Raw genomic sequence first — 14,638 nt, 5'->3', positions numbered from 1 at the left:
TCTTACGCAACACCTTTTCAACTAGATATACGTCGGGATTAGCGACGCGATGCAACTCATACTCGTAGAATCCTCCAGCGACCGGTTTTCCGCGGTAATCTTCCAGAAGATACGTCACGGGGTTAGTCTGCTGCACTTTGACGATTCGAAACACCTCCGTGGTCCAATTTGGTGTGTAACCCTTCTCAAAGATCGTTTTGAATTTGCTCACGCGTACAGCGTCGCCCACTTTGAATTTTGCGGGACCAGCGATCTTCATCGCGCTGTACACCGTACCCAAGAGTCTTTCAGCGATAGCGGGAGTTACGTCAGAAGGTCGCATGCCGATGGTGCGATGCTTGCGCGTGTTGTAATCCGACACGAGACGCGGCAGCATGTCGATCCATTTATAATTTCCATTGTGCGTAAATTGTTTCCACATGTCGTTTTTCAACGTGCGATTGAACCGTTCGACTACCGACGCCTTCATTACGGAATACGTTGAATAATGATTTATGTTGTGTTTTTCCAAGAGTTTTTGTACGTTTGCTTTGTAAAATTCTTTTCCCATATCGGTTTGCAAGTTTTTCGGACATCTTCCATCGCCTCGAATTATTTTTGCGATCGCTGTAGCCATCTCATTTCCACTCTTGGTTTTGAGCGGCAAGACCCATGCGTGCTTACTCAGCACATCGATCACGGTGAGAATATAGTGATATCCTTTGTTGAATCATGTGTAAGGGCGCATCTCGACCACATCGGCCTGCCACAGGTCATCGTATCTCCGTACTATGACACGTCTGCGTGGAAAATTTTTTCTCGTTGGAGCGTGCAAGTCTTCTACCAGTCGCCACTTTTCCAGATTTTTCTTCTCAGACATTTTTTTCTTTTTTTATTTTATTCTTGGTATAATGCGTATAATGATCTTACGCAAACGTTGTTGACCGATACTTCAGTGTCGACTAAAAGACGAATGCATATCCTATTTCAATTTATAATAAGCCCAGCTTCACGAAGTTCCTCAATAATGGACAAAATTTCGTTATCGTGAGCGTTGTGAAGCAACGTGACGTGAAGCCTCGAGCAATCGGAGGCTATCCACGAGCTCGTTAGGATCGTCCCAATGAACATAATCGATTTTATTGTCGTTTAGTGTCATGGCGAGTGGTATCACGCTCTTTCCTCCAATTCTTTTACCTGACTCGTCGTTTAGTCTCATGGCGAGTGGTACACCTGTTCCAACTTGTATTTTACTTGATACAATGGGTGCTATTATATTTTTATATTTGTACCCTTTGTTACCCAATATTGGATTATCCGCATTATGGCTGCGTCTATGAGCATTTGTTGCCAACAGTATACTTTTATACGCTAGTTTGTCATTCTCTGTGTAAATAGCGTCATCGGGAATTCTTTTGAAAATTAATTCGTACAATCCAGGTGTCCCTTTGTACTTTACTCCATCTATGATCACAAAGTCATTCGTGTCTACATCGAACCGTTTGTCACCGAGCATCGTGCCGTTCTCGTTGAGATATACGCCATAAACGTGATCGATCGCTTTTTCTCTGTCACCACTGAGAAGCATGTTTACGTATTTTTGTCCGAATGGTCCCAATTGATTATTCAACTCCTCATGAAATTGTCGCGTTTGCAAAGATTGACGGTGTTAATTGAAGCCATGCATTATCCATCCAGTAATTATCATCATCATCATCTTCTTCAAATTTTCTTTTCTTAGTATTTTTATACTTCGTACTGTTGACTTCTTTCTTAATCGGTTGAGATTCCTCGCCAGCAGCAGTGTTTTCGACAATCTGTTTTAGAGGTTCGACGACAGGCTTAAAGTGTTTCTCCAATGCTAGATCTTTGTCTATTTTGCCTGTTTTTAAAGCGCGATACTTTTTACGAATTGAATCACTCGTTTTCGCGATTTGTTTCGCTATTCTCTCACGATCCTTGAGCTCTTTGCTGCTATCCATGTTGCACTTACGCGGGAGAACGTTTCATAGTTGACGTATCAACAACGACTAACCACGTTATGGTATTGCAAACTCGTTAAATTCTTTTCTGTATCGCCCATTCGTAAGAGCACTGTCTTTGTCTATCACTACGAATCCATACTTTTGTTGCCAACAGCATCGACACAGTTCACAGAAATCCTCGTAAGACATGTCGGTGTTTACGTGGTCATTGTATACGTGTTTAAGGTTGGTACCATCTTGTTTGAACAGGATCAATAGATTCGCATTATCGCGTATGAGATGCTTCGGTATCTTTGCATACGTCTGACAGAGATAGAAACAATCGACATCCGCGCGTCGACCCATCGCAAAGTACTCTCTAATCGCCTCTTGCTTGTCGCATGCAACGTCATCGAAGACAAAAATGGAATTTGGAATCGCCTCGTTCAATGGAACTACATCGCTGTTATTGGAGAATGTAAAATAACCTATTTCTTCAATCGGTTCTAATAAATTCTCCAAGTATCGATATTTTGGCTGTTGCAACGATTTCGAGTACACGTACACGTTCTCGAAGCGTACGCCATGTGGACTTTCCAGCAAACTTATCAACACGTTTGTTTTACCGCAGTTCGATGGACCGCAGATGACACCGCGTATAGAAATCGGCAGCATGTTTCCATGCTTGCGCATTTCTTTTTCAGTCTGTACTTTATCATCGACATTAGTCACTTTGATCGTCTGCGATTGTCGCACGAACTTCATATCTTCTCCTTCCACGACACTGATACAAAATGAAAACAAAGCGACATCGAGAGCGGACCTATTTATAGTAGCGCGTTGAGCGAAACCGCTCAGTAATCGAAATGCTTCTTATCGTGTCGGACAACTGCGATGTACATAGTTTAACAGCCGAAGAGTTGGAATACATACCGAAAATTATTTTGCTACGAGAGTTTAAGAATTACATAGATCGACTGTGGGACAGATTGCCTGAATATATAAAGGCTGATTCAGAGGTACAGCAACATCGTCGGTGCTTGAAACATTACAATTTGCCCTGTCATCGATCGCACATCGATGGTCCAGCGCCGTTTATAAAAGATTGTAGCGAATGTCAACGATAAGAGGCTGCGGCCTTTTAAATCACGCGATAAACGCACTTCCGACCGAATTACATATTCCAGGATATCAATTTTGCGGTCCAGGAACACGTTTAGTGAAGCGATTGGCTAGAGGCAATCGAGGCATTAATCCGCTGGACGAGGCGTGTCGCGAACACGACATAGCTTATTCGCGGTGTAAAGATCTCGCGAAACGGCACGTAGCTGACAACATACTCGCAGAGGAGACGCGGAAACGCATTACTGCGAAAGATTCGACTCTCGGAGAGCGAGCTGCTGCTACAGCTGTCTGGGCGGCTATGAAAGCCAAAACGAAAATCGGTATGGGCTTGAAAACGAAGAAAAAAAAGTCTACGAAAAAGCGAATACTTCCGGTAGCAAAACGCGGTGGTATCTTACCTATGTTACTGCTGCTGGGAGTCGTAGGCTCGTTGGTCAGCGGCGCGGCAGGAGTCGCGAAGGCTATAAACGATAGTAAAGCCGCGCAACGTCAACTGGAAGAATTGAAACGTCATAATCGCGTCATGGAAGGTCGTGGAGTTTATCTCGCCCCGTACAAGCGTGGTCGCGGAATCTCAAGGAAAAAATTTAAAAAGATTGGAAAAAAAAACATCAAACAATTGCCAAAAATGCCAAAGGGTGTAACTACCAACGTACAACTACAATAACTGGCGAAACGTATGCGTATTCCATATTTTAGAGGTATTTTTATGCGTACTGCGTTACCAACAAAGGAAATGTATCGAAACGAGAGCGGTATCGTAAATTTGGATAATGCCGAGGGATCAGGTACTCATTGGGTGGCGTACGCGAAGCGAGGAGATCGTGTTATTTACTTTGACAGTTTCGGCAATCTTCGGCCACCGAAAGAATTGGTGCGATATCTGAACGTGACGCAAATCGAATATAATCGCACGTCTTATCAACGTTATGATCAAAGTAACTGTGGACAACTGTGCCTACAGTTTTTACAGATGGTTGATGATCAATTTAAGAACTGACATCGCACTGTTTCAACTCAGTATTCGTTCAAACATGTCACTGACGTTTACGCTGACCGGTAAGAGTAACGTCCTCGCGGCCTGTTACTTTCCAGCAGTAGATTTGAGCGATGGTGATTACGAGCTCGGTCTGACGGACTTTGAAACCTACCACACGATATCTAATGTAAATTCATCGAATAATAAGTTTTACTTCGACGAAGATGACAAGGAAATTGTTATTCCCGAAGGATCGTACGAAATACAAGACTTAAACAAGTATCTGAGACGTGCAATTCTACAATCTCGTTCCAACGATGTAAGAGAGAAAAAGCTTCGCAAAGAGGATGAAGAGTATCCTTTGACTATTCGTGCCAATAACAATACGATGAAAAGCGAGATCAAGTGCGCTTATCGAGTAAATTTTACCAAACCTCACAACATTGGATCGCTGTTTGGATTTTCGTACAATCGCGTGCTGGAACCACAACAGTGGCATGAATCGAACACGTCGATAAATATCATCAATGTAAACATCATTCGTATTGAATGCAACGTGACCGCGGGTGCATACAGCAACGACAAGTGCGTACATACGATACACGAGTTTTCGCCGAGGGTGCCACCAGGATATAAGATATCGGAAAGACCTGCACAGATCATTTACCTTCCGATCATCGTACGGAGCATTACGGACCTGACGGTTCGCGTTGTGGATCAAGACGGACGATTGCTCAATTTTCGCGGAGAGGAGATCACCGTTAGATTACACGTGCGAAGGCAACAGCGATAAAGTGATACAACACCGATAACGTGAGATGCTTGTTTTGAACGAGCAAACGAAACAGACGAGAGACATAATTTTTAACAGAGGGACTGTGGCGATTAAAAACATTCGATCGTTCAATAGAAAGAAACTTACTGCGTCGAACGTTAAATTTTTACAATCATTGGGCTTTGTCGTACGAAATATTTGAGATGGCTGATATCTTGGATATTGGAGGCGAGCCGATCTTTGACGATCGCATCGTCAAGTACGAGTTTCACACGTACAATCCGTATGTGAACACAACGTTTGGACATAGCGATGAAATAAGGATACCCATACAACAGCAGGATTTATACACGTTACCCTGTGAAAGCTGTCTCTATGTCGTCGAAGGAAGACTTACGTCAAAAGAAGAAAATGCGGAACGGCGGCCGAAGCTTGGAAATAATTGCGTGGCGTTCATGTTTGAGGAAATTCGATACGAACTCAATGGTTCTGAGATTGATCGTAATAGAAACGTTGGAATAACTACTCTTTTGAAAAGCTATGCATCGTTTTCAGGTGACTTCACAAGTCAAATGGAGAATGCAGGATTTTTACATCCGGTGTTTGATTACGATGTAAGAAGATTAGTAACACAGGATGGATATTTTAGTTTTTAAGTACCGCTGTCAACGTTGTTTGGCTTTTGCGAAGATTACAAACGTGTGGTAATCAACGCGCGTCACGAATTGATTTTGATACGAGCGCGCAACGACAACAATTGCATCGTGGGAGATGCAGCGACAGAGCCGAAACTTGAATTGTTCAAGATACAGTGGCGAATGCCTCACGTTACGTTGAACGAAGTCAATAAACTGTCTATGTTGCGTATCTTAGAGAACGGACGATATCTGAGTATGAGTTTCCGTTCGTGGGATCTGTACGAGTATCCTCTATTACCGAGCACGACGAAGCACTCGTGGGCTATCAAGACTGCAACTCAACTCGAAAAGCCGCGATACGTCATCCTTGCTCTGCAAACTAATAAAAAAAACAACATGTCAGCACATAAAACTTTCCTCGACAGTTGTAAATTAACCAACCTGAAACTCTATCTGAATTCTGAATTTTTTCCATACGATGATCTAAATCTAGACTTTGACAAAAACAGAACCGCCATTTTGTACGATATGTTCGTACGCTTCCGAACATCTTACTATCAAATCCTCCGCGAAAGAAGTGAAACGTTATTCAAGGCAGATGCTTTTAAGAATATGTTTTCTATAGTAATCATTGACTGCTCTCGACAAAACGAGTCTGTCAAAAGTGGTACCGTGGATGTGCGTTTAGAATTTGAATTCAAAGAGAATGTACCCGCGAATACTACTGCCTATTGTCTTATCATACACGATCGCGTGATCGAATACAGCCCAATGTCCAACGTAGTGCGCAAGATTACGTAAAATTACAACGTTGCAAAATAAAATATCTTCCCCCCTTTCAATATAAGATATAAAAACCAAGATTTTTTGTGATCGAGCACAGTCTCGAAAAGTCCTTCGTCATGACTATACCAACGTTTGTCGATCTGCAAGGATTTATCGTTGGAAAGAAATTTGTCGCAAAGGAAGTGGCGGTGTTGAGAGAAGGGACCATTCTTTCTCATTACATTTTTACATGCCCCATACCATGGAATTACTTGACAAAATCAGAAAAGTATTGCGCCTCCTGGCTGGGTGCTTATCACCATGGATTGCAATGGGAAGACGGAATGATACCGTACAGCATGACGAAACGTCTGATTACAATGGCTGTAATTGGTGCGGAATGGAACGGCGACAATAAGGCTATTGTGTACGTTAAAGGACGTGAAAAACGCCAATGGTTGGCCGATATACTCGACAGCGACGACTTGATCATTGAGACCCTCGATGCCGATTACGAAGATATAGAATCACTGAATAATCTAGATGTTACTAATACTATGCGATGTGTAAAACATGCTAAGAACTGTGCGTTACAAAATGTATTTAAAATATACAATTGGTGGTCGCAACGCCAAAAAGAATTGTATCAAATTTAAATAAATAAAAATATGAAATTTTTTTAAAATATATATAATATGTTTTAATTTCTTTTCCCCAAGCCTTTCCTCTAGTTAAGTATTAGCGCGTTCTAACATGTTTCGACAAGTTTCAGCTTTTCCGAAGGGACGATTTTGTCACAGTCGTAAAGATAAACTCTATTGTTATTATTGGCGTCGTCCTTATAGACAAAAAGGGGTACAAAAAAAAAAGGGTACAAAAACGGTTACTGTGCATTCTTACGATATATTGTACGGTATGCTCGATAGCAGTTACACTGAAAAATAATTGATTGCTTAGTCATATCTTAAAATTCGAAAATATCTGTTTAATTAAATCGCGTGCGAAAAGAAAACGGAACGAGAGGAAGAGAGAGAACAATAGGGTAAGTACAGAACTGCAATAGGTGGGAGAGAGAGAGGACAATGGGTTAGAAAGAGAGCGCAATAGTGTAAGTACAGGACTGCAATGGGTGGAAGAGAGAGAGAACTACGGGTTAGAAAGAGAATGCAATAGGTACTAGAGACAATAGGGGGGAGAGAGAGAGGACTACGGGTTAGAAAGAGAGCGCAATAGTGTAAGTACAGGACTGCAATGGGTGGGAGAGAGAGAGAACTACGGGTTAGAAAGAGAGCGCAATAGTGTAAGTACAGGACTGCAATGGGTGGGAGAGAGAGAACTACGGGTTAGAAAGAGAGCGCAATAGGTACTAGAAACAATAGGCGGGAGAGAGAGATGTGCAACGGGTTAGAAAGAGAGCGCAATAGGTACGAGAGACTGTGGCGATTGCATTGACACAAGTACCGAAAAGCCGCGAGAGTAAGCATCAAAACATAAACATAGAGAGATAAACGTAACGTACACGGAGAAATATAGGTAGGAAATAGCCTTTTAAATTCGTGCGTTTCTTGCACGAGTTTTTGTGTGTCAAGCATGTGATGGTATTTGTAGTAAGCACGCGAAAGTAGAGGCAAATATAATGATAATGCGAGGATAAAGTTAGCAGTATTAATGATAAATAAAATATTAATATAATTAGATATTCCGATAGGATGAGAAATTTAAAAAATGTAATAACGACAATAAGCGGAGCACCGCATATCATACAGGCGTAACAATATTTACAGTCCGCAGAAATTACGAGAAAGTCGAAAACGGTAAGAGAACTGAGCGAGATAAGAAAGAGGGACAGTCGATCAGCTGACTCTGAGACCCACGGGGATTTTCGGAGCTTTGTCTAGAGAGTTCGGAGAAGAGATATCTTTCCGTGAAAAGTCGACTAATTGATATCGCGGCGGTTTTTCAAACAGAATTGTAACCGAGTAATGCTAGACGAGTACATTTCCTGTCTCTAGCGCTTGTAATTTCATTTTTTTAATACATTGACGAATTATAAACTAAGTTCTTTACATATGTTTATTGATGACCTTACATTTCTCTACTGCATCATTTCTCAGTTCCTGCGCCCTTCGATTCTTTAACATCTACTGACGGAGTTAACAAAGGGGGAAAATCAAACTGGTGACCCCGACGTGATTTGAACACGCAAGACAACATACGCAACGCACGCTCGCACACATGCTCAAGCACACGCTCACGCACACGCTCGTAAGCTAGATCCCAGCGCGATCGCACGAGCAGCGGACGGGCGGCACCGAGTAGCACAGAGCAGCCACGAGCGGTACCAATCCACACCGCGCTCGTCCTTACCGGATTCTTATCATTCTGACGCAATCCGTTGGATAGCGCCATCATTAGGAGGGGAGTCCTGTGGCGGCTCGCCACCAGAGGTCCAAAAAGGAAAAGACTCAAAAGGAAGAGACTCACGCCAATTCTCGCATGTACTCGAGATACGTGAGATCTATTCATATAGCACCTCGCTCTAAGACACCTCCAGGCGTCTAAGGCAGGCTCCCACTACAATGCCTTACTGATGAGTCCAGTAGTGGGGGTCGGGACGAAACGCAGCAGTGGATGACAACAATATTTTCACATAAACAATGCGGAGCCAAAAGACAATAGATGGGAGGAGAGAAGGAACAAAGTCCCCCTTCCCGCAGACCCCTCCCCTGTGACGTACCCCCCCTCTACCCCCCCCTCTTTCTTCTAGGGCCCGGCGCGACACCAACGCCACCTGGTGGCGGCTCTGTATCCGTGTGCACTTCCCCCTCTCTGCCCCCTCACACACATACCCCATATACATACACGCACTAACACATAGTGGGTTAGAACCCGCTTAGCTATTCTACTGAAGCCGGGACAAAACGCCAAAAATTACGTGATATTCTTCGCAATATATTAGAATAAATTATCAAAGTTATTTAGATTTTTAATTGTAATTTGACTCTTACTTCGCCCTTGTTTAACTTACTGATTATTATCTTAAAAATAATTATACATTACTCATTAGTATATTAAAATATTATATGTATATTGGTACTCCAGGAGATGCGGGAACAAACGCAGCAATTTGCAACCGCCTTACTAGACCACGCGCGCACATCTTACGAATTAGAAGTAATGTTAAATTATAATCCTACTGGCGAAAATTGGGACCCTGGGGAAAGACAGACTTTGGATCGTCTCAAACTGGCTATTAAATATAAGCAGAAACAAGTATGTAGATCTCATATGTTTATATGTATATATATATATATATATTCTCACTTACATATTTACTTATATCTTTATAAAGTATACAATAAATATTATCTTCTTTATGCACACAACACACACAACATGCATTAAAGATATTTAATTAAATAATTGTAATATTTATTTTGCGATTTTTTTTTATGCGATTTAGCAACAGAACGGTACAAGCGTAATTTTCATAATATTTTTAATAATATAATAAGACAAACATCTGAGCGAGACACAAGCGTTTCTTGTTATTTATATAATACTCATAATATATTTTTATTGAAGTTCGTCTCTCATCCGAGTGTGCAACAATTATTGGCTGCTATTTGGTATGACGGTCTTCCGGGATTCAGAAGAAAAAATATGATAGCACAGTTGATGGAAGTTACCAAACTTGGAGCAATGTTTCCAGTTTACAGTGTTATTTATATGATAGCCCCCTCTTCGCAAATGGGATCGTTTATGAAAAAGCCATTTGTCAAGTTTATATGTCATTCTGCATCATATGCTTTTTTTTTAAGTAAGATGCGTTCTCCTATTAATTATTTTGCATGCTTTGTATTATTTTATTGTAATGACTATCAAATATTTATTTTTTAAGTGCTACTCGGTATGGCATCGCAAAGAGTTGAATACTTATTAATCGAATTGTTCGGTAACGAATGGATGCGAGAAATACTTGTTGACTGGAAAAAGCGGGAACGTGGCTGCATCCCGGGTTTTGTCGAAACAGGCGTGGTCATCTATGTGATAAGTAACCAAATCTTGATATTAAAAATTATTTAATTAGAAATATAATATATGGGGCTCTAAAAAATGTAACGAAAGGCAATAATCTAAATATAGGCTAATAAAAGCACGATAATAGATAACACATAAATTAATATTCAGTACGTAATTCAAATGTTACGTTAAAATTCCGAAAATTTATTTAGATTTGGAGAGAGAAGATATAAAGGAGAGGTAATATGGAAAGATGTGGTGGTTAAACAAACTCTGCATCTCGTAGGTACGTGCACATGCAGGGGCCATTGATGCGAGTTGAACACATTTTTATAATTCCAGAAATGACATTCTGAAAATAACGCTATGTGTGTACGTTCGAGAAGACGCTATCAGCACTATGAATACAAATGCTACCAACGCTATTCGTAAAGCCAATAGCGCGATAATATTATATTAGCAAACTTCATGAATAACAATTTAATCTAGTGTTGGTAGTATTTATCGAGATAGATTAAAATAGAGTATAAATTAACACAACATTTTATAAAACAATGGAATATATATTTATACAAAATAAATTATAAAAACAATAATATCATACACTCGATAAATTTGAAAAACAAAACATTAAGTATACGACCAATACGAGTATAAAAGGATGTTGAAATTAGTAATTATTAGTAATCTATCAATGCCTTTGTTCTAAATTAATATATAATAATAAAATTACATATAATACAGTGATAAAGTAACAAACGTTTCAGCTTCACAGAGCTTTCTTCATTGTAGAAATAATAATTCTCAATCGTCATTTGTAATTGAACATACAATTCGGTATAAAATTTTTTTACAAGATCTTGATTAAACAACCTTCTTATAAAGTTTATTCTTCTTTCCAATGCAAAATTTAACCTCATCAATTCAATTCGTCTTATTGTAATCCAATAGAATTTGATCGTTATTATGCGAGAAATTCGATTAAGTCCAAAAAAACAATATTGCCGAACCGTTAAAAAAAACTTCTAAATTAAAAATAAGAACCAAAAACGTTTGGTATATCAAAACTAATGTTAATGTATGTATGTATATATATATATATGTATGTATATACAGGGTATTTGATAATTAGTGAAACATATTCCGTACAGGGGATAGAATGGACTAAACTGAGAAGAAAAGTCCTGTACTATTTTACAATTGTCACAACGAGATAATAATTTATAAAAATATTTAAATTCGCCCGGTCCACCGTCAAATGCAAGCGCGCGGCTAGATAGGACCGCCTAGCGAAGTGCGCCGCGTGCGTTCGCACGTTGCTAGGCGTTGTTTATAAGTAGATGTAATAGAAGAGTTCTAACTCACGGATACACGATGACAGTCGCCACCAGGAGGCGCTAGTGTCGCGGCGCCGGCGGGTGGTGGCGCGGGTGGCGGACCGCGGAACTAATAGAGGTGGCTAAATAAAAATGGCGGGCCGCGTAACTAAATGAGGAGGCTGCTAAATGTAAATTAAATTAATAAATATTTTTTTACTTACATTTTATCGTAGCAGTGGTAGTGGCAGCGGTAGTGGTAGCAGTCCCCCCCCCCTTGATCGATTTATTCGACCTGCTCCAACTCCTCAACCAAGTAGGTGAGAAGGTGGAATAGTTCCACCTCATCATCTACTTGGAAGAGGTGCATGAAAAAGTTGACCAGGTCGTCGGGGTCGACCTGGTCAAGATCAATTTCGAGGGGGGAAGGATCATCCTCTTCCTCCTCGTTGTCATCGGACTTTCCTTCCTCCTCGTCATCGTTGCTATACACTCCTGAGGGGGTGTAGGAGGGGGTGTAGGAGGCTCATACTTGTCGACGTCCTCCACTTCCACTTCCACCGCCTCTTCCTCTTGAAAAGGCGGTGGTGTCGGAGGAGGAATAAAATCCTCCTCTTCTTTATTTTCCACGAAGTAAGAGAGAAGGAGACCAAACTTAATAGAACGCAAGCTAAAAAAGTGGTCCTGATTCGTGACCCCTAATTGGGAGGGAGTCCGCTGAAAGGAATGGATTCTTATGGTTGGGCGCCATTTGCAATTAACCTTATCCGAACAGTCCGGTCTGGCTTGCATTCACGAAGTAAGAGCGTGCTTGTATTATACGGATAGGTTAAGATTAAAAGTTCCATAAAATTAAAAAAGGTAAAGATTTATAAGAATTAATAATGAATTCGATCACTTGCACTACGCTAGATTAGTACGTACTAAAAGCTAAACTGTGCACGAAATTAGCAGAGTTAAAGCATATAATAAAAAATTAATAAATTAATAATATAATTGAATTATAGACTCTTATATGTTTCAAAAACAATACAAAAAATTTAAGTAAATACAAAGGCTATTAAGAGTCAACGCTGTTAGCAGTGCGTAAAAATATAGCTTTCTTATGGTTGAGCGCCATTTGCAATTAACCTTACCCGAACAGTCCGGCCTGGCTTGCATTCACGAAGTAAGAGCGTGCTTGTATTATACGGAGAGGTTAAGACTAAAAGTTCCAAAAAATTAAAAAAGGTAAAGATTTATAAGAATTAATAGTGAATTCGATCACTTGCACTACGCTAGATTAATACGTACTAAAAGCTACTGTGCACGAAATTAGCAGAATTAAAGCATATAAATATTATAAATTAAACGATTAAATATTCAATAATATAATATAATAATATAATATTCATTTTAATATTAAATATTCAATATTTCACCTTTTTTAATTTTTTGGAACTCTTAGGGTGCCGTCACATATAGCCCGCAACCCATAATCCGCATCGGATGTCCGAAAAAGTTACTGGGGATTGCTCCGTAACGTTACGTGTATTTTATCTCCTTATGTCCCATGGAGCCGTAATTCCGTAAAACTTACTAGTTTTTACTAGTAATGCTTTACATTATTTTTTTTATTTAACAAGTTATGTTGATTATTTTTAATTTATTTCATAAGAAAACTGCAGAATATACCCTGATTATAACAAAAACTTTACTTAAACCGTCAAATTTAATCAAATAGATAAAATTAAAAAAAGCATTACTAGTAAAAACTGGTAACTTTTACGGAATTACGGCTCCATGGAACATAAGGAGATAAAATACAAGTAACGTTACGGACGCAATCCCTACTAACTTTTGCGAATATTCGGTGCGGATTACGGATTGCGGGCTGTATGTGACGGCACCTTAACCTCTCCCACGATCTCTTACTTCGTGACCTCTCCGTGTAATGCAAGCAATGGATCAGGCTGGACTGTTCGGGTAAGGTTAGTTGCAAATGGCGCCCAACCATAAGAATCCATTCCTTTCAGCGGACTCCCTCCCAATTAGGGGTCACGGACTAGGACCATTTACATTTCACAGAGTTCGATCTCCTTCTCTCTTACTTCGTGTCATTTTCGAACAAATGATTTTTTATAGGCTCTAACTGCCTCATATTTATTTTACACGCACTAACTTGGTATTATTTTTTAATTAATGGTTCCCGCCTCCAAGCAATGAAATAGGAGGACGATACGGTCAGATCACGTAAACCACACAAATATGAAAACGTACGGGACGAGACAACCGCGAATACGGCGACAATCAATGCTCAATCAAAGTAGGTAGCACTTCTCGAAAAATATAAAAGAATACAGCCGATTCGAACGTCGTTACGCTGCAATAACGCGCGTCAGGACGAACGTACGGGATAAGACAACCGCGAACACGGTGAGAATCAATGCTCAGTCAAAGTCGGGCGCACTTCTCGAAAAATATAAAAGAATACAGCCGATTCGAAACGTAGTTGTTCGATGATGCGAGACAAAGGAATACTGACGCTGACAAGCATTCTTAGCTATGGCGAGGTGGCTCTGGAGTTATCTGCATGCATTATTTTGTACATAAAACAATTGAAATCAAAAATACCGCCACGATAAAGTGACTATGACATCACTTATGTCGTTTCAAAGTTACATACCGTAGGAAGATTATTATATCCTTTTAGTTCATTACCTTCTTATGCGTTTTAATTGTTGTGCACATCAGGAGACGCGGTAGCGTCTACGGCCATGTTCAAAAACTCTGAGACGCTACAAGTCTCTTATCCCGAACCACCAAAGTCCATTTTTGGGAGGTGCATAATTACTAAAATATAAAAAATTTTGAATCGAACGTTATATGTCTTGAAAGGCGGCATCGCCACGAGTAATTTGAGCCAAAAAAATTTTAAATCGGTCAAGCCGTTATGGAGATATAAGCGGTCGAAAAGTGGTGATTTTAATGAAAAATTAAGAAACGTCTCCTTCTCCTTCTCCTTCTTCTCTGTCCGCATTTTTAAACTTTTCAACATCCTCTCTCACCTTTCACTCGCACCTCCACCATCTTTG

General features: G+C 40.2%; 1 protein-coding gene across 1 annotated transcript in view; it reads left to right on the top strand.

Annotated features, from left to right (window-relative positions):
* The window catches only part of trp (transient receptor potential), a 225,954-nt gene that overhangs the window by 126,819 nt on the left and 84,497 nt on the right, over positions 1-14,638 (top strand). Inside the window, exons 9-11 of the mRNA XM_018550779.1 lie at positions 9,328-9,498; positions 9,811-10,045; positions 10,127-10,279. Of these exons, the coding sequence (XP_018406281.1) occupies positions 9,328-9,498; positions 9,811-10,045; positions 10,127-10,279 (559 nt within the window). The remainder of the gene's footprint in view (positions 1-9,327; positions 9,499-9,810; positions 10,046-10,126; positions 10,280-14,638) is intronic.

Source organism: Cyphomyrmex costatus, unplaced genomic scaffold (genome assembly GCF_001594065.2).
Source record: "Cyphomyrmex costatus isolate MS0001 unplaced genomic scaffold, Ccosl1.0 scaffold129, whole genome shotgun sequence".
Classification (NCBI taxonomy): Eukaryota; Metazoa; Arthropoda; class Insecta; order Hymenoptera; family Formicidae; genus Cyphomyrmex; species Cyphomyrmex costatus.
Note: the sequence above shows the minus strand (reverse complement) of the source record. Positions and strands in the feature narration are given on the sequence as shown.